At 39.8% G+C, this 24,239-nt stretch overlaps 1 protein-coding gene across 13 annotated transcripts in view; it reads left to right on the forward strand.

Annotated features, from left to right (window-relative positions):
- The window catches only part of Tenm2 (teneurin transmembrane protein 2), a 1,246,916-nt gene that overhangs the window by 353,513 nt on the left and 869,164 nt on the right, over nt 1–24,239 (forward strand). For 9 of the 13 annotated variants that reach the window (XM_052758549.1, XM_052758552.1, XM_052758554.1 and 6 more), the window contains exon 4: nt 7,117–7,296. The exons of the other annotated variants lie outside the window; for them this stretch is intronic. In XM_052758549.1, the coding sequence (XP_052614509.1) occupies nt 7,117–7,296 (180 nt within the window). The remainder of the gene's footprint in view (nt 1–7,116; nt 7,297–24,239) is intronic. 13 annotated transcript variants of the gene reach the window in all.

A 24,239-nucleotide genomic window follows, 5' to 3' on the forward strand; every position in this document is an offset into this window, starting at 1 on the left:
AAACACAAATCAAAATGACTCTTAGGTTCCATCTTACACCTGTCAGAATGACTAAGATGTAAAACGCAAATGACAGCTTATGCTAGGATGTGGAGTAAGGGGAACACTCCTCCATTGCTGATGAGAGTACCAACTTGTACAGCCACTTTGGAAATCAATTTGATGGTTTCTCAGAAAATTGGAAATCAATCTACCTTGAGACCCAGAGATACCACTCCTGGGCACATACCCAAAAGATGCACAAACGTACCAAAAGGGCACTTGCTAAACTATGTTCATAGAAGCTTTATTTGTAATAGCCAGAACCTAGAAATAACCTATATGCCCCTCAACCAAAGAATGAATAAACAAAATGTGGTAATTTACACAATGAAGTATTACTCAGTTGTTAAAAACAATGACATCAGGAAATCTGAAGGCAACTGGATGGAACTAGAAAAAAATTATTCTGAGTGAGGTAACCCAGATCCGGAAAGACAAATACGGTGTGTACGCACTCATAAGTGGATATTATCTGTAAAGTAAGGGATAACCAGGTTACAATCCACAGCCTCAGAGAGGCTAGGCAATAAGGAGGACCCAAGGTGGAATGCATGGATCTCCATGGGAAGGGAAAATAGAAGCTATCTCCTGGGTGCATTGGGGGGGTGGGGGGGGTGGGATGAGGATGAGAATTTGAGGGATCATGTGGGGAGGGGAAAGAGGCGAGTACTGAAAGGGATGACTGGAATTAGGGGGCTTCTAAGGGAGAGATAGAAACCTAATGCAAGGGAAACTCCCATGAATCTACAAGGGTGACCCCAGCTAAAACTAGTAATAGTGGATAGGTAGTCTGAACTTACCATCTTCTGTGATCAGATTGGTGACTACCCCAATCAGGATTTGTTATCAGAAATCCTTCATCCAGTAACTGATGGAAACAGATACAGAGACCCACAGCCAAACATTAGGCCAAGCTTGGAAATCCCACTGAAGAGAGGGAGAAAGGATCGTAGGAGCCAGAAGGTTCAAGGACATCACAAGAAAACCCACAGAAACAACTAACCTGGGATCATATGAGTTCACTGCATGGACCGACCTAAGCCCTCTACTTATATGTGACAGTTGTGTAGCTTGGTCTTTTTGTGGGATTCCTAACAATGGAAGCAGAGACTGTCCCTAATGCTTTGGCTGGATCTTGGGAACCTATTTCTCATACTGGATTGCCTTGCCCAGCCTAAACACAAGGGGAGGTCCTTAGTCTTACCACAGCTTGATATTCTGTGTTTTGCTGATACCCAGAGAAGGCCTGCCCCTTTCTGAACAGAAACAGAGGAGGAATGAATTGGGGGTGGGGGGAAGGGTGGGAGGAGAGGAGAGAGAGGAAACTGCAGTTGGGATGTAAAATAAATAAATAAATACAATTTTTATAAAAATCATATAAAGAATATCTTTTGTGTTATATCATCAGTTTTAAATCAGTATTTATTAAATGTTGGCTTGATTTGCTAATAAATTCATTTTCTGGTCTTTCTTTCTCTAAAAGATATTTTGTTTTGTTTGTTCCTTTCCAAATTCTAAGATGTAGTGTGACAAGCTTAGTTGAGGTTACTGGTTTATTTATTTATTTATTTTTCAATTTTACACTACAACATTATGTGGCTTGTTGGCAACAGGTGGTTCCATTACTTCTTTTTAACATTCACGTTATTTTTCTGTTGTTTTGGAGTTTTTGTGTGAACATTGTTGTTAGCTGTTCTCCAGTATGTATTTAAATGATTCAGACAAACAGTTTATGATCTTTTGTGAAATACTTCACATTTGAGATGTTTGTGGGGGGACAGCACTCTGTTTTAAATTTCTTAAAGAAATCATTATGTACCTATGTCTTATCATTGAACATAGACCCTAGATCTCTTCTATCCTAGCTCATTTATCTTACTTTTTAAAAAAAAGAAAAATACATAACTTTATGCAAATGTTAATGATATGTGAATCAATTTTTATAATGAGTCTTTTAAAGCCAGCTTAAACGTTTGAAGGATCTTGACGTGCACAGCTATCTCAAAAATCGTACTGAGAGTTCTGTGCATCCCTAACCCTATTTTCTATACTACAGCTTTACCCAATAGGATGCTGAGTTTGTCACACTCAATGACCAGTCCTGATGCACGGTTACCAACTGCAGCCTCATATTAATCCAAACATCCCTGGTTTCCTCTGCTGTACTGCATCTGCTCCAGCATGCCATCCAGAGTACAGTCTTGTTCTCAATGGCTAGACCTCCTTAGAATCTTCTAGTTTCTGAAAGATTTCTCAGGCTTTCTTTGTCTCTGATGACCTGGGCAGTTCTGGAATACCAGGTTTGTTATAAAATGGCTCACAACTGAGACGTGCTCGGTACTTATCTCCTTATTAGTTTTGATGTGTTTGAGGGAGGAAGGCTACAGAGGCCAAGAGCCATTCCTATTACATTATATTATATTATATTATATTATATTATATTATATTATATTATATTATGTTATGTTATGTTATGTTATGATGTTATGTTATGTTATATTATATTATATTATATCATATCATATCATATTATATTATTCATTATTTTGGATTTTTCGAGACAGGGTTTCTCTGTGTAGTTTTGGTGCCTGTCCTGGATCTCGCTCTGTAGACCAGGCTGGCCTCGAACTCATGGAGATCTGCCTGGAGTGCTGGAATTAAAGGAATGCATGACCACCACAGGGTGCTATTATATTATTTCAATGGAGTATTCTGCCTGCTTGTCCTTATATTGTTTAGTTTAACCCTGAGCATGCAACTGACACAGTGGGTGTTATTTCAGGTTTCTTCTCTATAAAATTACTTTTGTACTCTTTTCATAATGTGTTTTTCAGAGACACTAGTTAAATGCAAATCATATTAAATCATGGTCTTAGATTTCACTGCATTGGGATATAGATATGCATAAATAAGTTGAAATTCTCCTACATGCATTTGTTTTATACTTATTTATCTGCTCAAATATTTATATCTGTATGGACCAAATTTATTCCATACCATGTATTTTTAAATACTACAATACTCAAATGGTCAAGTTCTGCTAGATATGACCACTGGGGCTATTTTACTTGGTCTCTAGTGACTTCAGTTCATTTACTACCATTCCTGTGAGTGTATTGGTCTCTTATTTGTGGTTTGTTTGGAAGGATGCCTATGGAGCACATTCTTCCATTCTGACTCTATAGGATGCTCCAGGTCTGTCTTCTTTTTTTTCCTGCCTTTCCTCCTAGGGATGAGACAGGTCTCTGTCCCTAGTTCTGATACTAGATTATACATCAAGATCTAAGTGCTTTTCTAAAATGTGTCCAATTCAGACCATTCTTTTTGTTTGTTTGTTTGTTTGTTTTTGTTTTGTTTTGTTTTTCGAGACAGGGTTTCTCTGTGTAGCTTTGTGCCTTTCCTGTAACTCACTCTGTAGACCAGGCTGGCCTCGAACTCACAGAGATCCGCCTGCCTCTGCCTCCCGAGTGCTGGGATTAAAGGCGTGCGCCACCACCGCCCGGCTTCAGACCATTCTTGACGTGACTTCTCCTATTTTCGGTTTGATTTAACTTTAATATTAGTCGACTACTGAGCCCTTCATGCTTCTCTTATATGTTGGAAAGGGATGTTCACTTCATTCCATTTTATGATCCATTTCAACTTTGGGTCTTGATTCCAAAATTTTTGGTTTTTTATGAGCACTTCAGTGGTCAGACTCCCCTTAGAGGTCCACCTTTTTATTTTAGTAAAAGGGAACACAGCTTTCTTGAATATGGAAAATAGCATAAATCAAACTATAATCAGTAACTAAATGCAATTGCTACATTTGCCAAAAGTAAAGTAGTAACCCAGGTATGGTAACATACACCTGTACTCCAAACACTCAAAAACTGAGGCACGAGGATCACTTGAACTTAAACAATGAATATCAGCCTAGCAACACAGCAAGAAACCAGTTCAATGATAAATTCAAAAAGCAAGCTAACAAAATATTTTTCCTTAAGATCATTAATAATTAAATTAGCTTCTCTGAGGCAATATTTTTCATTTGAGTTCTTTTTGTTCTTTTTTAAAATTTTAATTTACTTTTGTGTGTATAAGTGTTTTCCCTGCATCTATGTCTGTGTAATAAGTGTATGCCCAGTGCCCACAGGGGCCTAAGAGAATGCCATATCTCCTGGGACTGTAGTTACAAATAGTTGTTAGCTGACACATAAGTGCTGGTATTGAACCTAGGTCTTCTGGAACAGGACACAGTGCTCTTAACCACTGAGCCATCTCTTATGCCCTTGATTTGTGTTTTTTAAATATCAAAATATGATGTTCCCCATCTTAGCAAACTTGTCTGAGAAATATTATACTATAGTGAAAGGCAGCTGGCATTTAATTGGTAATTCTGTTATGTTAAACAGTGCTGATTATACTGTGAAAAGTTCTATAAAACATTTATTTTAACTTCAATTCTCTGTGTGTGGGTAGGGGTATATGACTGTCTGTAGGTGGGTAGGTGCACATGAGTGTCAGTGTGTGGGTAGGCAACTGGTGTTGGTGGAGGCCGGAAATGTGGGATCCCTCCCTTTGGAGGTGGAGTCACATGTGTTGGTGAGCCACCCAAAGTGAATGCTGGGAACTGAACTCGGGTCTTCTGTAAGATCAGTATGTACTCTCTACCACTGAGCCATCTCCCCATAGTCATTCTAGACAGGAACAATCCTAAAAACTCTTCCTTCAAACTCCATCACTTTAATTCTGCCCACGTGATTTACATACACTCATATGCTCGTTCACATACACAACTAGGATCAGAATTCAAGGTTCCCAAGAAGGGAGATCTTCTCTAGATAAGGGCATGTTTATCCCTTTCAAGTATTTTTTTTTTTATGTATGTAATTACAGAAAGGAAGTTGGGAGACATTGAATTAGTAAAGCATTTTGGTGCTAGGGGCATAAACCTCTGACCCTCAGAGTTACTTTTCCTATTTTTACTTAAGATCCATTAGCTAGAACTAAGAACTTTTTACAAGACATCAATTCCCTGCTTAAAACCAATTGTAGTTGGGGGGGGTAAAAAAGCTCTTTGACAGAAACAAACACACACATAACTAGGCATTTTTAGAATAGACAGTTCATCAAGAAAATAATCTCTATAAATAATACATAAAATGGCAATAAAAATCTCTGAAGAAAGTCATAAATATGATCTTCTTGCTGCCCTGGATAATTTTCTGTCAATTTGACTCAAGTTAGAGTCATCTGCGTGGAGAAACCTCAACTGAGAAAATGCCTCGATCAGATTGGCATGCCGGCACAGCTTGTCCTAGGTTGTTATAAGAGAGAAGGCTTAGTAATAGTGGAGATCAAGCCAGTAAGCATCTTCCTCCATAGTTTCTACAGTTAGTTCCTGCCTCCTCCTGGTTCCTTAGGATCAACTACAACTGTAAGTCATGTACTCTTTCTTTACCACGTTGCTTTGGTCATGGTGTTTTATCACAACAATGGGAGCAAAATTAGAGAGTTGCCTTCACCCTTTCATGCCACAAGCCAGAAGTATGATGCTTGTGCCTTAAATACCCTTTGCTCTCTCTTCTTTCTGGCTCTTAACATTAGTGACAAGGACATACTTCATGGAAGCTAGTGCCCAAAAAGAACAGAGTGGCATACCTGCCCATCTAACTTCTTGGAGGATCTTTCCCTAAAACCTAGAACCAGCAGAGAAAGAAGTATTGTAGGCAGGTGATGACATCTGTAGATGAAGGTAGGCATGTCCCTTTTGAAAAATCAATAAGTCACTGCTCCTCTCGGTGTACCACCTATGGAGGATGCTGCAAGGATGCCAAGAAACCAGGAGAAAGGCAGTAGACTCATCTAGAGAGGTTAAGATAAAAATCTCTGTTTTCTTTGTCTGGGCCCAGAGGTACTAATCAGCAGGTTTTAAGAAACTTGTAGAACCAGACCTCTTTCATACTTCAAGTCTACTTAACCAGAGTCCTGGATTTATAGTAACTTGTATGAAAGCATGCATCACTATGAGCTCAGGGAGACAAAGATGGCAGAGTTAGCTGGCAACATACAGGATATAAGTAAGTGTGACATCTAGTATAAGAGAGAACCAACAAGTGCTTACAAATCCCCTTTTACAATCAAGCTTTAATGCCTGAGTGTGATCATCACTTTATGCCTGAGTCTGAGGGAACATAGGGCTTTGGGCATCAGGAGACAGTGTATTCAAAGGTGTGTTTGGACTCGTCAATCATTCAGCATTTGTGCATCTGGTGTGTGAGAGGGCTGTGACATAGAGGAGCAGCAGACAGATAGTAGACTGGTTTCAAAAGGAGGAAATTGCCTCTAAATTGTTTTTGTACAGTTATTTTATTACCTGCTGAAGATTTGAACCCACTTCTTTACTGAGAGAAATGGTACTTTAAGATGTTAATACAGACATTGCTTTTGGTAGAAATAGCTTTTTTAGTGGCATTAAGAATTTTTATTAATTTTGCTTAAAGTAATTGGCAAAGGCCCCAGTACTGGAAAGGAGCTAATATCCCTGATTTCGTTAAAAACTATATTTGGATAAATCAAAAGAGGATGAATCACAAAATCTCAGCATAGAAGGGAATATTATTTGGTAACCCATTGACCTGAGTAAAAAATTTTTTTTCTGTAAAGGAACTTTTCTTCTTCTGTCTGAATATAATCTGATTAGGCCTCATCATTTAATTCAGCCGACTATCAGCAGCAGAAAACAACTCATCAGCCAAGGGAAAGCAGAATGTGCGTTTTGCCGAATATCTAGTTCCTGAGTAAATTCTTCCAAAATAATGCACTAGTAAATGTAGCCTAAGGAAACACTGTATGAAAATTGGCCAGCTCTATAACAGAAGGACCTAGCCTCATTGTCAAGAATCCTCTGCTTAGCTCTGCCAAACAGCAAGTCACCTGGAAGCATTCATTTGGGCGGAGGGAGGTATTTTTGTCTATCTTTTCAAAGAGGCCTTGGCTTGAAGAAAAAAATACCAACCTGGTTTTTGTTTATTTGTTTGTCTTGTTTTGTTTCATTGTTGGTGATGCGTTTTTTTTTTTTTTTTTCTCAAGACAAATATTTTTCAAATGACCACCCAAAAGAGAATGCATATCAAATTCTAGTCGGCGAACTTTCTCATTTGAAGTTGTCAGTGATGGGTAAATGGAACTGCCAGTCCGAATTGCTTGTCAGTATGAGGCGATTTAAATTACACAAGAAGCTGCTTCACTTCAGAAGAGAGTGGGAAAGTGGTGAGCTACCATATTTAATCTGCATTATTCACTTCATTGGTGAGCACATGGTTTGTCCAGGAGATTGATGGACATTTGTTTTCTCTTGGACTTTTGAACACATGAATGTTTTTTCTTGTGGTGCAGATGAGAAGACAGACAAAGAATATTGTGTCTTGGTCATTCCTCGTTGGGACATCTGGTGCTATGTTGGTCATGGGGCTTCTGATGAGCATCCTGTACGCTCTGGAATTTCTCTTTATTGGTATTTGAGGGGCTTTGTGGAAAATCCAGGGATGCTAGGCAGAAATCATGGACACCTGTCTCAGCCCAGGCGAGCCTTAGCTCACAGCAAATCATTGTACCCAGAAGACAAACATGAATGATAGTTCTTAAGACTCAGTTCCTACTGAGAAACATGAGGAAAACCAGATCACAGCTACATGCAGGGTGTGTATGTGTGTGTGTGGGGGGGGGGGGGGACGGATCACAGGGACAAAACCCAGACCTTAGGGAAACAGAATACTTACAATGGGTCACTGCAGGCTCCTCTGCTCCACAGGGAATTACTGCCCTGATCATCAAAGTCTGTACTAAAAGCTGTTCTTTGCTATGGTAGAAGGCACTTTCTCTATCCTTGAAAGCTGTTTGCTGTACAAACATCTGTGAAACACCAGTCCAGAGCAAAGACATTCACTATCTCCACTGGTAGGATGTGCAGAGATCCCCAGAGAATTGTCTGCAACAGTTTCCATATCAGCAAACACAGTTCACACTGGCAAATCTTTTCATTCATACAGGAAATAGAGATTGAGAATAGAGAAATGGTGTTCCTGTGGCCTACTCGGTGTCAGCTGCATTATTAGGCACCAGAGATGCATGGCAACAGCACAGTGGGATGCAAAGGAAAAATATTTTCCATCTTCTTAGCTTACTCTTTTGCTGCCCTCTATCAGACATGATTGCACTTATTTACAGCAATCCTTCTATCTGTGTGCTCAACATGGTTCCAGGCACCTAAATCGTAGTAGCTAATTAGACAAAGCCAACCCCTTCACAGAGATTAACAGGTCATTGGCTTTCATGATTATGATATCACAAAGCCATGATGGACCGGGACACTGTCTGCTACATGGAAAAATCTGCCAGGGACAACCATGAGACACTACTGGGTGCCCTTTGCTCTGAGCATAAAAGAAAAGTGACGTGATGCAAAACCTTAGCATATTGGGCAATGCAATGTGGCCAATCTGCCATGCTAGCAGGACCATCGGCTGTTTTGGTTCAAGGACAGCTCCATGAAACCATTTCTGCATAGGGTTTGAGAAAGAACTGTTCAGATCATAGGAGAGGTGGTTCTTTGAAAGCCCCAGCTAATATTAAAAGAGAAAAGAGATTTACAATCTGAGACCAGATTTAATAATACATAACGAATTATAGCTGTGTTTAGAATCCCCCTAGGTATCATTCCTAAGGATTCCAAGTGTTTAATTGAAATTTCTTTGGGGACAGTAGTAATTGTTCACTTAAGCATTATATTTATATTTGTGCACGAAGGAAGGAAGTCAAAGGCCTAATAGACCAAGGGAAGAGATGGGCTGCTTTGCTGCTGCAGGCCATGATGAGCTGGCAAATCCCCAAGGAGTGCTTATCCTGGCGACAGCTTGCTGAAGTTGTCCCCCAGGGACAGTGGGAGGAGGACAGTGATGTGACTGACAGCTGTTTCTTCCTAGACTGAGACAGAACACATGAACCTGGTGCTGCCTTTCTAATCAAACTATTTTCAGTCTAGAGGATTTAAAAAAAGAGTCCTTGAGATGGAAAAATCCTCTGGTCTAGATTTGTTCTTAGAAAGGCTATTCTTTCTACTCCAGTGGTTAACATGGAATGTTTTAAGCCCAAGAGATCTGTGCCTTTATGATAGTCAAATGAAAATTAATTAAGATCTATTGTTCTACAGATATTTTAGCTATAAAAACTGGTGGTAGCACCAAAATGAACATCATGATGCTGTAGTATTATTGCTCCCAGCACCTCAAAATTTCCCACTTCCATTCAGATCATGATGGGGGAGCAAGGAGTAAACGAACCAGAGCTGGTTGGTTGGTTATATGTTCTGTATACCTTGATTATTGACCCAATAGCTGGTTTTCTGGTCCTTCTGCACAGGAAAGTTCTGACACATAACCATTTCATTTATCAACAGGTTTATTGAGATATATTTTATAGACCAGAAAATTGCCCATTTGGGATATTTATATGAATGGAGTGTTAGTAAATTGTCTGGGTTGTACACCATCACCCCACACCCAGTAGAAGCATATTCTCTTTACCCACAAAACACTATCCATGCCCACCCCCCACAACACACACACACACACACACACACACACACACACACACACACACACACACTTCTAGCTCTGAGCAACAACTGGTTTGATTTCAACTTCACGTCATAATGGTTTATATTCACCACCAGATAAGTCTTGTTTTCCTTTCTCAGTTATGAGCTCTAGTCTGTATCTTTTAATATAGTTGATATTGTGATCCTTATTTTATAAATAAGGACATTGAGATTCAGAAAGGCCAGGAAATTTATCTAAGGCCCCACAGCTAATAGCTGAAGGATTTGAACTTTGTTTAATCTAATTCCAAAGCCCCTTTGCACTATGCCACACAATCATTCCTACTGTGAAACTGAGCCAATTATGGATTGTTCAGAGTTATTTCCTATTACTCTTGAGTGTGTGTGAGAGAAAGTGTGTTTTATAATACATGCCTGTGTATATGAACACATGCATATACAAATACATATATATATATATATCTGTATAAAAACAAACATATGTAATACATAGCTATGTAGTATTTTCTTTACTTAGATCCCTTATTGTTACCTCTATATATGTACTATAGTCATGTATATACAAGTACACAATATAGTCATGTACACAAGTATTCGATATACCATAGTCAAATGTACATATATAACTCTTATGTCTTATTGGCAACTTTGATAGGCTTTGCTTCCTTGCAGTTGTCTGATGTTAGCATATAGAATTGATATTACCTCTCACAGGTAAAATTGTGACACCCTCTTTTGTATAGCATCTCACACAATTTATATTCATTGGGAGAACATTACTTATATTGAAATACGATTTAAGTATTAGCCACCTTGCTATACATATAAAATATTATATATTACATAGGATATTTTTGCTATTCATAGTTGTTTTATAATTTATAGTTCAAATAATCAGAGATATAACAGTTTAAAAAATGGAAACAACATCATACCAAGTTGGACTAAGAAGGGTTTTCATAAGCATTCAGTTGCCAACTCTTCATACTGTGACAAATAGGAGAATAGGGTAGTAACTGCTTTTTGCTTTGGAGGTTCTGGTGCCAGTCAAGGTTATGTTACCCACCAATAATACTACTGAGCTATATTTTTGGCTTGAGCCAGAATTTGAGTCTCTGCCTTTGTATTGAAAAATTTTACACCTTTCAGTAGGTCACAGAATCCTTATCTGTTCTACATTGACAGTTATTAAATTAGCAATTCATAGTAGGATATGAATGTCTTCTTTTGGATCACTTGGTTGTATATCTTTTCTATAAAATGTACTTCCCAACAACAGTCCATTATTGATGGACTTATTTTAGCTAAATTGAGAAAACGAAACAAGCAAATCCTTACCTATGATGCACTGTTCACAACAAAAATCAGTAGTATAATTGAGCCTTTCCTATGGGTGGCACCTCTAGGAAGAGGGCTTAATTTCTCTGTGATGTTGCCACTTTAAGCCATGCTTGCTGCTTTCTCACATGTCATAAGGGAATAGCTGGAGGATGTTCCATTTGTTTTCAATTAATTATCTTGGGCACTCAGGCCAAATCTGCAGGCAAAAGATTATAGGTAATGTGAACTCAAGGTAAAGGAAGCCCTGCGCCACTCAGTTACATATAGTGAGGGGATAATTAAAATAACCAGTTTCTTGGGTGTTTTGCTGTTGTTTATTGTTTTGTTGAGACTGGTTCTCACATATATCCCAGATAGACCTCAAAACCAAGATCCTCTTGCCTTAGCTTACCCAATGCTGGAAGTCTAGATGTGTGCCATTATTCCCAAAGGTTATGTAGCTTCTAAATGACTTCTTAATTATTTGGTATCAATATAGTTCTAATTAACTGTTAACAGAAGTTTCTGGCCAGCATCTGGAAGACTGAGATGAGAGTCTCTGAAGTTTGAGGCCAGTCAGGGCTACCTAGTATGATTCTGTCTTAGGAAAAAACAAAACATTTTTCTGGCCCAGAGTCATTACTTGAGTAAAAGCATCCATTTGCTCCCGTAGAAGAGGCCTTGAGGGGGGACAGCTGTAATCAAACCCTTCTCACTCAGCATAGGCCTGAGTAGAATCTCCAAGGAACCAGGAAAAGGGGATTTGAAACACTGAAATAAATTATTTCTAACTCCCTTTCTCCACATTCTCTGATTTGAAGTCTTTATTCCTTTACCTCCTCTCCCTTTTCTTAGAAAAACATATTTGAGTAATCACTTCTGAGGGTCCAGAGTGGAGACAGAAGACCACCAGCTCGAATGCCTACTTGATTTTAGCCACACTTAAAAAGTATCACTACCCCCGACACCCCAACAATGGAAGATACCACATCAAATATAGATTTCAGACTTTCTAGAAAAATAACAAAATCTGGCAATGTAGAGTTCCACATTCTTCAAAGGCAGAAATCTATGGCAACTGAAGAATGGAGCCTTTTTCTAGAAGGGGTTCCCACTCCTTATCATTTTGAAACAGATCTCTCTAATCCTTACAGCTTTTATATTGGCTCGCCCACCTTCTTTTGTGTTGAATCTGCAAGATGTGATCTAATGTAAAATTGTGTGATTCCATTAAGTTTTTCAGCTCCTTTAGGCGAGCAGGTGTTGAAAACTGGTGCGTGAGCATCAAACTTCTACTTTGCATTGTTCTGAAAGCTGTTTTTCTTAAAAAGTTCAGCTGTATGATCCTTCCCCTTTGGGAAACACTGATTTAAAAAATAGGTTCTCCACATCCATTATTCCCCCACTGCCTAGACTTCTTCTTGTGGCCTTCTAGGTTTTAAGTTTTTGGGCTCCTGTTCTGCATTAGTTTATGTAACACCTTCTCTCCTCACAGACAAAGGATCTATATAGCAATGATATATATATATATATATATATATATGAGAAGAAAGATGATGATATGATTATTTTCTTAGAGTTGTAGCTACTAATGTCTTTGTGAGGTTGGATAGCCAAACCTTGACATATGCCACGGTTGTGTTAGTCGGCATTAACGTAAAATAATAAGTTATTTAATATAGGATTCAACTTTATTATTTTTTTTCAAGTAAGCTGTCTGTCACCAAGTTCTGAAGTGGCTTTCTTTAAAGTCTCCCTGTCTCCAGAGAAAAGGGGGAAAAGGCAGTGTGTCCCTGGACAGGATCTATGACTCATTATGTCAATCAAACCCCACTTCAGAAGGGAATAAAGAGATTTGTATCTCAAAGCTCCGCATAACGACTCCTCGGCTTTTCATTTCATATTTATGAGCGGTTTACTTTGAAGTGTTTATCAGCCAATGCGCAGGAGCATGAGGGAGGGCTGCCTGAAACCATACTCACGGTCTAATCTGTGAAATGCTTGCTGAGCAGGCCAGCTCATCAGCACATGCCATGCAAAAATAAATACATAAATAAATTTTTTGTTATTGGAGGTCTTGGAACCATGTCTTTCTATGAACTATAAAAACAGGGATAAGTTGGTGTAACATAGGAAGTTTGACTCTGTGATGTGCAAAGGGAGTGACAGATAATTTCCTGTTTGAAATAAAACCTGGTATCCTGCAGAGAAATAAAAACACATCTACATAGATTTTTCATTTGGTCAGAGGCTCTGGTCCTTGGGAGTTGCCATATGATTACTCTGAATTGTATTAAGTATTATTTTTGTTGGGTAAGTCAGTTGTTTTCTCTTTTGAAGATGTAATTCTCAAATAAGTTGAGGCGGTCTCCTAATAAGATGTTTGAACCACTAAATGAATAGCATTTGAATATTTCTATCTGTATTAGGATCTCATGTATGCTTAAGACAAATAAAACCTGTAGAAGGAAGAAGATAAGCACACAGTAAAATGTAAGTTTTACATTTATGATACATAGGATTGGGACAACCTCCCCATTTTTAGTCTTTATAATTTAATTAATTCAGGAAGCATTTGTTGTGCACCTACACTACTAGACCCTGGACTTACAATGGCTTAAAGCAGCCAAACCTACCTGGGAAGGGTTGGTAGAGCAGAGGGAGAGGAATACTGAAGCAAGTTAGTGTCGGCGTAGCACACAGTTATCTACTGAGAGCAAACGCTGCTCAATTCTGTTCACAGTACACCCAAGTATCTGTGCACATGTCTTGAATATTCAAAACACAAACAAAATACACTTGCAGAAATCATCCTAGGGCTGGAAGGTCAAGCACTTGGCTAGCATATGGAAAGTCTGATGTTCCGTCCTCCTCTCCAGTATTGGGGTGGAGGGATAGAAAAGAAGGGAGGGGGAGAAAAGAGAGGTAAGAGGAAGAGAGGAGAGGGGAGGAGAGGAGGGGAGGGGAGAGGAGGAGAGACGAGGGGAGGAGAGGGGAAGCAGAGAAGGAAAGAAAATGAGAGAAGAACGAGGGGAAGAAGAACAAGTGTGTCAGACGTACTAGGTAATGTCTGTTACATGAAGGAAGAGAAAATATGCTCAATATGGTCCTTTTGGTTTGTTTGTTTATTTCTATGATGGCACCACTCCAAATAGTGGGATTGGGCATACTCATTTTTTCCCTATTATTTACTGTGTAGTAGTTTTTAATTTCCCCTCAGTGGGATTCTGGGGTTATTTTTGTAGTTGAGGTCACTTTTGAGGGGCTAGGACTAGAGTTTAACAGTTGGGCACCTGCCTTGAATGCTGAGGCCTGGGTTCAATCCCAAAGTCACCCTGAGAAAAGAAAAAAATGGATTCACTTTAATAAGCTATAAATTATTTTCTTGATTCAAGAGAAGAAAACAAAGTTGGGGCCATAAGTCATTTTTTAAAGATTTTCATTTCCTTTGTTCTGTGCTGGAGTCTCTGGAGAGTTCTTCCTGCCCCTTCCCACCTGGTAAGATTTTTAACTGGAATAAGGGTCCATGGACCTGGTCTCTAGGTCTCTCTTGGTTTCTCTACAGAATCAGAACATCATAGAAATCTTTAGGCCCAACTAGAAAGCATGGCTTTGACATGAAAAAAGGAGGAATATGGGAATGAAGGTTTCCCACCTCCTCTTCCTATGGCCTTAGGGACATTGTTTTCTTTCTTTTGAGGTCTGCTCCAGCCCTATCATTTCGTTCTGAGGATCATATGAGGCTTTATAAGTGTTTATAATTCGGTCTTTACACACAGCACATCATCATTGGATATTAAGTCACAAGTGTTTGCTGCGTGAATAAATGAATGAGTGGCATCAGCCCTGCTTATTTATGTTTCCTAAAGGGCTCGGGGGACTAAGTGACTTCTCTAAGGTTACATGTTTGTCATGTAGCATCCATATCCTAAAGGACAAAGAGTTCTCTCTACCTACATCTGCCCAGCGCTCTTGCTGATGTGGCTAGAGCAGCAAATAAGCTTATCAGAAACATGAGATGATATTGTAATTGTATATGGTTATTGTCCTTATGAACCTGTGAGATCCCCACAAGCTGGAATGTAGCTCTCCCAGCCCTGCATCCCTAGCCGAATCTTTGCCCACCCCTTTTGTCTCTTTGTAGAAGTAAATTGAACTAATCAGTTTGAAACATGAACAGTGGGTGCCCTTGGGGCTGTGTGCACAGTATAATGGCAGCTATTCTTGGGGGGACTTAAGTACAAAAAAAGTACAAAACCTGGCAGATAGGCAGGAAAGCCAACCAAAGCCTTTGTGGGATGTGTTCCTGATAATGCTGATGGATAGGTTTGCTGAAAGGACCATTTTGATTTTCTTATCCGAATAGAGATTGAGCACACCATACACAAGAGAAAGTGATTTGGAGGCAATTCTAAGAGAGGAAATTGAAGCAAGAAATAAATGTTTGAAATAATAATCTGCTGTTGATCCCTAACCAACCTGAAATGAGAGCACAAGAATTAATGAGGCTCCTAACCCCTCGTGACACGGGAATATCGGACTTGGCCCAGACACAGAGCAATTTCCGTGGTGGTCTGAACACAAGAGGCAAGGGGACAAACAAAACCATTGTCCCCTTTGAAGAGAGAGCAAGCTTAATAAGGGGAATATTGGCTCTAAGGTGAAGTCTCCTAATGCGCTAGACAGCGCAAATGTTTTTCATAAAACACCTAGGAGCCCTTAGCAAGGAGAGCTATCTCTATAGAAAACAATTGTCACCCTGGATTTAATTGCCCATCATTCCAGACATGTGTCAGTTTGGCTGGGAAAGTTGGTGGTAGAGGAAATAATGAAATGACAAGAGGTGACCCCCAATTTAAACAAAAGAAAAGACACGGAGACATACAAGCCGAACGTCCCACTTGTTTGTGCACGGTGACTTTTGGACAGCACAGGGGTCTCCCTGCTTCTCTCCTCCTTGGAAGAAGCCTTGAGGCTCTTTATGGCTGCCGTGGAGTCCTTTGAAGAAAAGAAATCTGATAAATGTTCTGTCCGAATCCCAAATAGTAGGAGGAAATGGATTCTGGGAGGTACTTTGAGAATGTGAAAAAGTTGCCTGAGATGACAGAACCGTCGTTTCACTAATCGGAGGCGGCAAGGTTACAGCAGCATGCAACAAGCCTTGTCCCGACACTCCACGATTAGAGACCAGGCTCTGTTCCTGGACCCCTAGAAAGCCGAGCAAGCACGCTACTCCTCTCGTCCCCCTTCAGAACCATGCTCATTTTGCATTCCAGCATGATAACCGTACTAGAACACAATCCAAGGATGCTTTTAAAGCCCCTTTAAGGAATGTCTTCTAAAAGCTGTTTAAGGGTTTCAATTCACTCTTTTAATCCCCTAAATTGATTCCTGGTGATAGGAGTCTTGCATGCTTGCAAAGATTGCACAGGAGAAACAGGGCTGGGCTGCATTTCGCTTGTGTGGGGTCCTGGGCACTTTTCTCTTTACTAGCTGCGTCCTCCAGGAAAGCAGTTAAAATTCAGGACCACCTCTTCTGTGGTAAAGAATATTTGCAGAGCTTGCAAAGGGTCCTGGTTTCCAGTTCCTGGTCCTGAAAAATATTTAAATAATATTCTGAAACTGTATTGCTATTAAAAAAAAAAAAGAAGTATCATTGTTAGATCTGAAACACTTTCTCTAACCTAAATTTTTTTCTAATGTTAAAAAATTTAAAGCTTTTTCTTAGCACCCCGAAGTACCATGGGCAACTGAATTCTGTGTATTTTGTTCCCAGTGGGTGAGTTTTAGGTTTGACAGATGCTCGACTGAAGCTGGTATTTTGTGGTTGTGCCATTCACTTGTGGGTCTCAAAATGTCAGTTTCGCTGTTTGAAGATAGTGACCCCCATCTCTAAAAGGTGTTTGTTTTATCTGAAGCAAAGCAGAAGTTTCCGGCACAATACTAATTAGTTACTGTGGACCGATATTTCCCTTACATGTGAGAACAGCATGGACCCTGTGTGGCCCATGACCCTACATGCTCTTGTCTTTTTCCTGATATAGAAACTCACTGTCTGAAGCAAAATGGTCCTGCGTTGCATTTAGATTTTTATCACTCTCTTTTTTTTTTTTTTCGTGAGTGTGTGTATGCAGATGTAATCACATGTGTTCCATGGCATGTATGTGGAGGTCAGAGAAAAGTCTGTATGAGTCAGCCTTCTCCTTCTACCATGTGTGTTAAAGAAGTGAAACGCGGGCTGTCAGGCTTGGGGGGGGACGTCTTGACACACTCAGCCAGCCTGTGTTTATTGTCTTCTTTTTCTCATGTTTTCTTTTTTTCCCCACACAAATTATAAATTCTATATGACTTGGTCCTTAGCAATTCTTAAAAGCGTCTAAAACTTTCCCCCAGCCCCCAATTATGTTCTGCATTTGTACTAAAGTATCTGGAGTGTGTATCCTATCACCTGTCTCCATCCCAACTTTATTATCCACCCCCTGCCCCCAAGGCTTCCGTCGACCTTCCCTCAGAACACGCTATTAAGTGATGTCTGTCATCTACGCAGCCCAGCACTTGTACCTATGCATGCTGTTACCCCACGTACTACTGTGAAGGAGCAGTTATCTCTCAGAGTCAGGTGCCACCCCAGCTTGTGCACAGTCCCTTGGGTCTACGGTGAGTTAGGCATGGAGTTCTCCAACTTGACTGCTAGGTGAGCTGTTCTGTTATCCAAACAGCACGTCAACAGACATGCTGCTGTTTTCTCTACCTTCTATTCTCCCACACTATCTTTTTTTTTTTTTTAAGATTTATTTATGTGAGTGAGTGTTTCCCTGAATGTATGTCTGTGCCCTCTGAGGGCACCAGATCCTCCTGAAACTGGAGTTACAGATGGTTGTGAACTGCCAGATGGGTGCTGGGTATCGAACCCAGGTCCTTGGGAAGAACATCCAGTGTTTTTAACCACTGTGCCATCTCCCACACTACCTTAGCTAGGGTTTCTATAGCTGTGACACAAACGCCATGACCAAAAACAACTCGAGGAAGAAAGGATTTATTTCATCCTACAGCTTGTAGTCCAGCAATCAGTAGAGTCAGGAGAGGAATTCAAGGCAGGAACCTGGGGGCAGGAACCTGGGAACGGGACTGAAGCAGACTGTGGAGGAGTGCTTCCTACTAGCTTGATGCACATGTCTTACTCAGCCTGCTTTTTTTTTCTGCCACACAGGGCCACCCACCCAGAGATAGGGACCCACATCAACCACTAATCAAGAAAATGCCCCCACAGGTTTGCCCACGAGGAAACTTCTCAATTGAGGTTCCCTCTCTCCAAATGGCTCTAGCTTGTATCAAGTTGACATAAAAAACTATCCAGCACCCACATCCTCCAGGAATTACTGCCATGTATTTTCCTGCTCTTTACCCAGTCTCATATTTACTGATCATATTGTTTCAAGTCCTCTCAAGTTCATCATAACCACAATACAAACTGTCACACATTTCCCTCCGTGCAATTACTCTTCCAACACTCATCAACAATGAGTAATACAGCACCGTGATCAGTTTTGGGGTCTCATCTTAGTAATGTATCAGTAACACATGAAACAGTCAGTCACTCCTTGTGTGTAGATGTGCATGGGAGTTTGGGAGTGTGTGTGCGGAGGCTGGAGATTGTCATCTGGTGTTTTCCTCTACTGCTCTCCTCCTCATTTTTTGATACAGGGTTTCTCATTGAACTTGGAATTCACTGAGCCAGGCTGGGTAGAAAACTACAGGAGTTATAAGTACATGTCACCATGTCTGGTTTTTTTATGTTGGTGCTGGGATTCTGAAGTCAGCTGTTCATGCTTGCTAGGCTTACACTTCACTGACTGAGTCACTTCCCCAGCCCAAGTCCCTTGTCTTTGGTACTCCTTGTTTACCTACTGAATAACCTTCTGCACACTCATGGCTTTCCTTCCACTGACCATGCTGCAATTTCTACACATGCTTTTGCTTTGTCCTCCTTGCTCTAAACACTTAACTAAGAAGTGCCCAAAACATATCTGAGCCTGTTGGAATGAAGAGTAGCTCAGTTCTTTGTAAGCCTTTCTGTCTGCACTTACTCCATTCTGGTGACGTTGTCCATTCCTATAACATTAAACAGCATCTATCTGTCAGTGACTCCCAAGCCTACATTTTTTATATCAGCACTCTCTCCAATATATTTAGCTCTGTGATCAGCATCTCAACTTATATGTCAAATACACAGCTAAAATTCAATACTAAGTCCATGTATATCAATTTTTGTGCATGTGCATGCACACACACAGAAACACACACACACCCAGGCACACACCCAGATAAACACATACACACACACACACACACACACACACACACACACACATGCCTGATCTTCTTGTAGCTTTCCTGTTCTCATTGATAACAACTCCCTTTTCCTTCCAGTCCTGTTTAAAAGTATCCATGTTCGTCTACCACAATGTAGGACATAGTCTACAATTGCTTACAACTAGAATGCTTCTTTCCCAGTGGACTGTAACCATTCTCTGCAAATTCATTCTCTGTCATCTCTGTGACTCTATTCTTACCCTAATATTCAAGAGCAATAATCAGACCAGTCCTTATCAATTTCACAAGAGATAGTGTCCTACCTCTTCCCCCTAAACCCCAGTGACTTTCTCGTCCATGCTAACTGAAATTCCTAGATTTTGGATGGGAAGCTGACTCCGTAGGTGAACCAATTGCCACACAAGTATAGTTCTCCAGAATGCATTTAAAACTGGATGTTGCAGTGCAAGTCTTTAATCCAAGTGCTCCTAGGGTGCAATAGTAAGGGAGACAGGAGAATCCTTGGATGCCTGTCAGCCAGCTAGCCTAATTTACACAGCAATGAACAGCAAGAGACTCTATATCAAATAAGTAAGAAGTCAAAGACCTACACGTATGGTTGTCCTCTTAGATTGACAAAATAAGTTGGCATGTCATACCTGCACAAATGTGCATGCACAAACACATTATATGCATATAAATACATTTTTAAAGTCAGGATTTAGAGTCACAGAAAGGTCAAACCCAAAGCCCTACCATGCATGCCCAGCTCTCTATCAGATGCCTTCTTGTAAAGTGATTTGTAGAGTCTCAAAATTATCCATGCTGTCTTTATAATTAACCAGGAATACTCCTTCCTGAATCTTTGGCATTGATGGACTGCCTTCCTCCAGGTTATGAAGTCTCTGCTGAAAGCTGAGAATGTAGCTCATTGGGAGAGCACTTGCAAGCTCTAGTTGCTAAAGGGCCTTTCCTCAAATGTAACCTCTTCCTTGAGCTTTCTAGATCAAATCCTCATTAAGGGCCTTGGCCTCACCCACTCTTTTATCCTTTCAAGAATTTATTACTATTTATGAACTTACATTATGTCAACTATCTATTGTCTGTCTTTTCCAGCTAAAACACAAGCTCCAAAAAGACAGGAATCCTGATCAGTTTTGTTTGCTGACATCTCAAACCATTAGTATAAGGCTCAGCACTTAAAATAATATCGGTAAATACTGGTTGGATGGATAAATGAATGCATGAATGAGTATGACACTTCGCCCTGGTTCACCTAATCCCACAGCCACACTCTTTTAGGTCTCATGTTTCACTTACTACATGCCTATTCTCATGTTCTCATGTGCTCTGTTGTCTTTTGCTCATAGTATCCCTCATTTATGTCATGGACAAGGAACTGTATACCTTACCATTGCATGCTGATTACAGGAATGAGGATCTACACATATCCATTCCTGTTGCTGCTGCTGTTGCTTCTCCATATCCTTCTTTGGATTCTTTTCTAAAATGTTGTTTGTTTCCCATTATACTCTAACTGCAGTGGTATTAAATGTTTGAGGGAGAGCACAGAAAACTTATTTGCATAGCTTATGAATACAGGTACTATTAAAGTTGTTGGTAACGGTGGTGGTATTTTGAGGAGGGTCACGTGGTCTGGACTGGCCTGGAACTCACTCTGTAGCTAAGCACCTTCTTAAAATCATGCTCTTTCTGCCCCATCTTCTATATGATGAGTTACAGAAGTATGTCACCATGCCTGGCATTAAAGTTTATATAGATGAGTGGGACAAGACTGAATAATGGAATAAAAAGGGTTGGCTAAATTGTACATCATATCTACTGGAGCAGGAGTATAAGGTTGTACTTGAAGCCATATAGACATACTCACACTCCTAAGGAAACAAACTAATGGATACCCTGGCAATCTTAATGATTTTGATACAAATACCTTTGCTTTACAACATAATTCTAGACAGACTGGAACTTTAAAAAGACATAATCACAATTTCCTCTCGAGCTTAATTCAATATATGACCAGGAAAATGCCAAGGGTATACCTGGGAAGAAATGTGACATCCTAGAAAAAAATATATCAGAGGTATATTAAAGTACGGCATAGATACACTCATCTAAGGATTTCAGTTTTAATTATTTAGATTAGTACAATTTTAAAGCTGGGCATTATGGTGTTTGTTTGTAATCCTGAACTGAGTGATGAGACAGGTATGTCCTTGGGGCTTGCTGGCCATCCAGTTTAGCCTATTTAGTGACTATCAGACTGATAACAGAGCTGGTCTTAAAAACTATGACTGGTGTTTGGTGAAGGACACTAAAGGACAGCGGGGGTTGTTCTCTGAACTCTACGTGCACATGGACCCCCTTCCAAACTTGTACACACACACACACACACACACACACACACACACACACGCACGCACGCTGATACCATTTTAAAAGCACAAAGCGGAAGTACAGAGGAGAGATTAGGCAAAGCTCGTCCCATCATGTGTAAGTAACAACTGCTTGTCTAGTTCCCTTGGAGTCTTTTTCTCTCCTTAGTTGCATTCTTCTCCTTCTATTGCCCCTAATAATTTTAAGAATTTGATGTGCATTTTCCAGTCCAATTTACCATTCCACCATACGTATTTTGAGAAATAGCATGTAGCTCTCATTTTGTTTCCTTACATGTGTTTTACAACTCACAATTTGTAATCTGAGATGTGTTTGTTTTAAGAAAGACCAAGATATTATGCTATTTTCTTGCTTATGAACAGTCTACCACTATTTTGGTGGCTTCTTCTTCCTCTTCTTCTTCTCTTCCTCCTCCTTCTTCTTGTTCTTCTTTGTCTTCTTCTTTGCAGGACACTTTCTGTCCTAATAGACTATTGTAATAAGCAATACAAAATGAAATTATTTAACCCATCTGATGTTGGTACCAGTTCTAAGCAGATAACGTCCAGACATTTACTTTTAAGAAGGTATTCTTTGACTCCTGTGCACATGCCAATTCGTCCCGAAGCCATTGCCTTCGGATTAGGAGAGGCCATCCATAGCATATCGATAGAAATGGGTATAAGGGCTTTGCTGGATGACACTGGCCACATTAGGAATGGTATTTTTTTGTGGAGAATCAGGCTCTGGGATTGTTGGAAGCCATTAGCTCTCATGTCACTCACACTGTGGGTGGCAGTGTGCTGATGGTGTGGTGTTTCAGCTGTGATGACATGGAGTTATTTTGCTTTTTACCCTATTTAGATAGCTTCTGCTTTCTGTTCCTGAATTCCTTTTTTGACTTCAGTTTAGTGTGACTCAACAACTCACTATAAGTCAACAGCTGCCAGATGCTAACGGTAATTAAGGCTTTACATGTATTTGTAACCTACGGCATGTGTTTGGAACACAGGAAGCAAGGTGGGAAAGGAAGCAAAGGAAATCTCGAAACTCAGTTTCAATTATTCTCTAGTTTACCAGTGGCTAGTCGTCAGGAGGAAGCTGTGGTCTTGCCACTTTCTATAAACTCTATGGCTGGATGCTTTACAGGGTTTTAGACAACTACCCAAACCCTCGCAGTACTTGGTGATGTGGTAGCTGATTTAAAGCAATTGTTTTACAAACAAGAGCATATAACATTAGCATTTCCTCCCAAATATTTTCCATCACAACACAAAGTCTGATTAGCTGCCAAGGTAAAATATCTGCCATACATATATTCACCTGGCGATAGACTGCGATCATCCATCTCACTAGATGTCAGGTTGTAGATGAGGTAATTAACTCTTAAGATCTAGAATAATCCTTCACTGATGAGAAAGTCAAAATGTTTTCAAAACATCAAGTACATAATGGAAACAGGGACCGGGGTAAGTGCTGAGAATGCAAATGTCATTTGCCTTTGTTAAAATTTCATGTGATGTAGGTAGCGTCTCTCCTGACATATCAAATATTCTTTGTATTACACTGTGGAGAGAGGCCATTATAAAACTTGACAAAACAAACATAAAATACTTTTGAAATGCATGCAGCTTAATTGGAGCTAGGTTTGGTTTAGGTTATAATGTAATAAATTTGTCAATGGAATTCCATTTTATTGACCATAATTTTACACTTTTATACTTACTAATGAAATAATAGCAATAATATTAATAATAAATATTAATAATGAGAACTAAAAACAACTGGCTTTTATATTCATGGCTGATCTTAATTTACATATGTGTGTGTAGGACACAACAACTGTATGCTATAGGTACAACAATTCTTCCATTTTATAAGTGTGAAAGTTGAAACATACTAATAATAAATAGTTTGACACCAAATAGTGTCCACAATGAAAGGCAACTGAACAAAACCAAATAAATACAAAGCTGAATTTTAAAAACTGAGTACTGGGGCCTGAAAGATGGCTTAGTGGTTAAGAGTGCTTACTGCTCTTCCAGAGGACCTGCGTTCCTATTCTCAATATCCAAATAAGGTGGGTTATCACACACTGCTGGTAACTCTAGCTCCAGGAAATCAAATGCCCTCTTCTGGCCCCTGTACACAAATGGCATTTGTACACACACACACACACACACACACACACACACACACACACACAGAGAGAGAGAGAGAGAGAGAGAGAGAGAGAGAGAGAGAGAGAAATAAAATAAATTTTTAATAACAGTGGTAAAATAAAAATAAATAAAAGTCTGAGTATTGGATTGCAAGCCAACAATAGGTTTTCTTTTCAGCAGACTGAGTGCTGCTGTCAGAATGACAATAGGGAACCTGAGAGTTGAGCTAGGAGTTTGAAGAGTATCAGAGATGCCTGTACTCACACAGTAAACTGAATAGAGGTAGGTGGGAAGAGGGCCACATGGCTTGGCCATAAGCAAATTCAAACCATGTTTTTGTTCACATGATTTTTTTTTTTTTTTTTGGTTTTTCAAGACAGGGTGTTTATATTTCTCTCTCTCTCTCT

The sequence above is a fragment of the Peromyscus californicus genome, unplaced genomic scaffold (assembly GCF_007827085.1).
Source record: "Peromyscus californicus insignis strain IS unplaced genomic scaffold, ASM782708v3 Scaffold_3__1_contigs__length_106647218, whole genome shotgun sequence".
Classification (NCBI taxonomy): domain Eukaryota; kingdom Metazoa; phylum Chordata; class Mammalia; order Rodentia; family Cricetidae; genus Peromyscus; species Peromyscus californicus.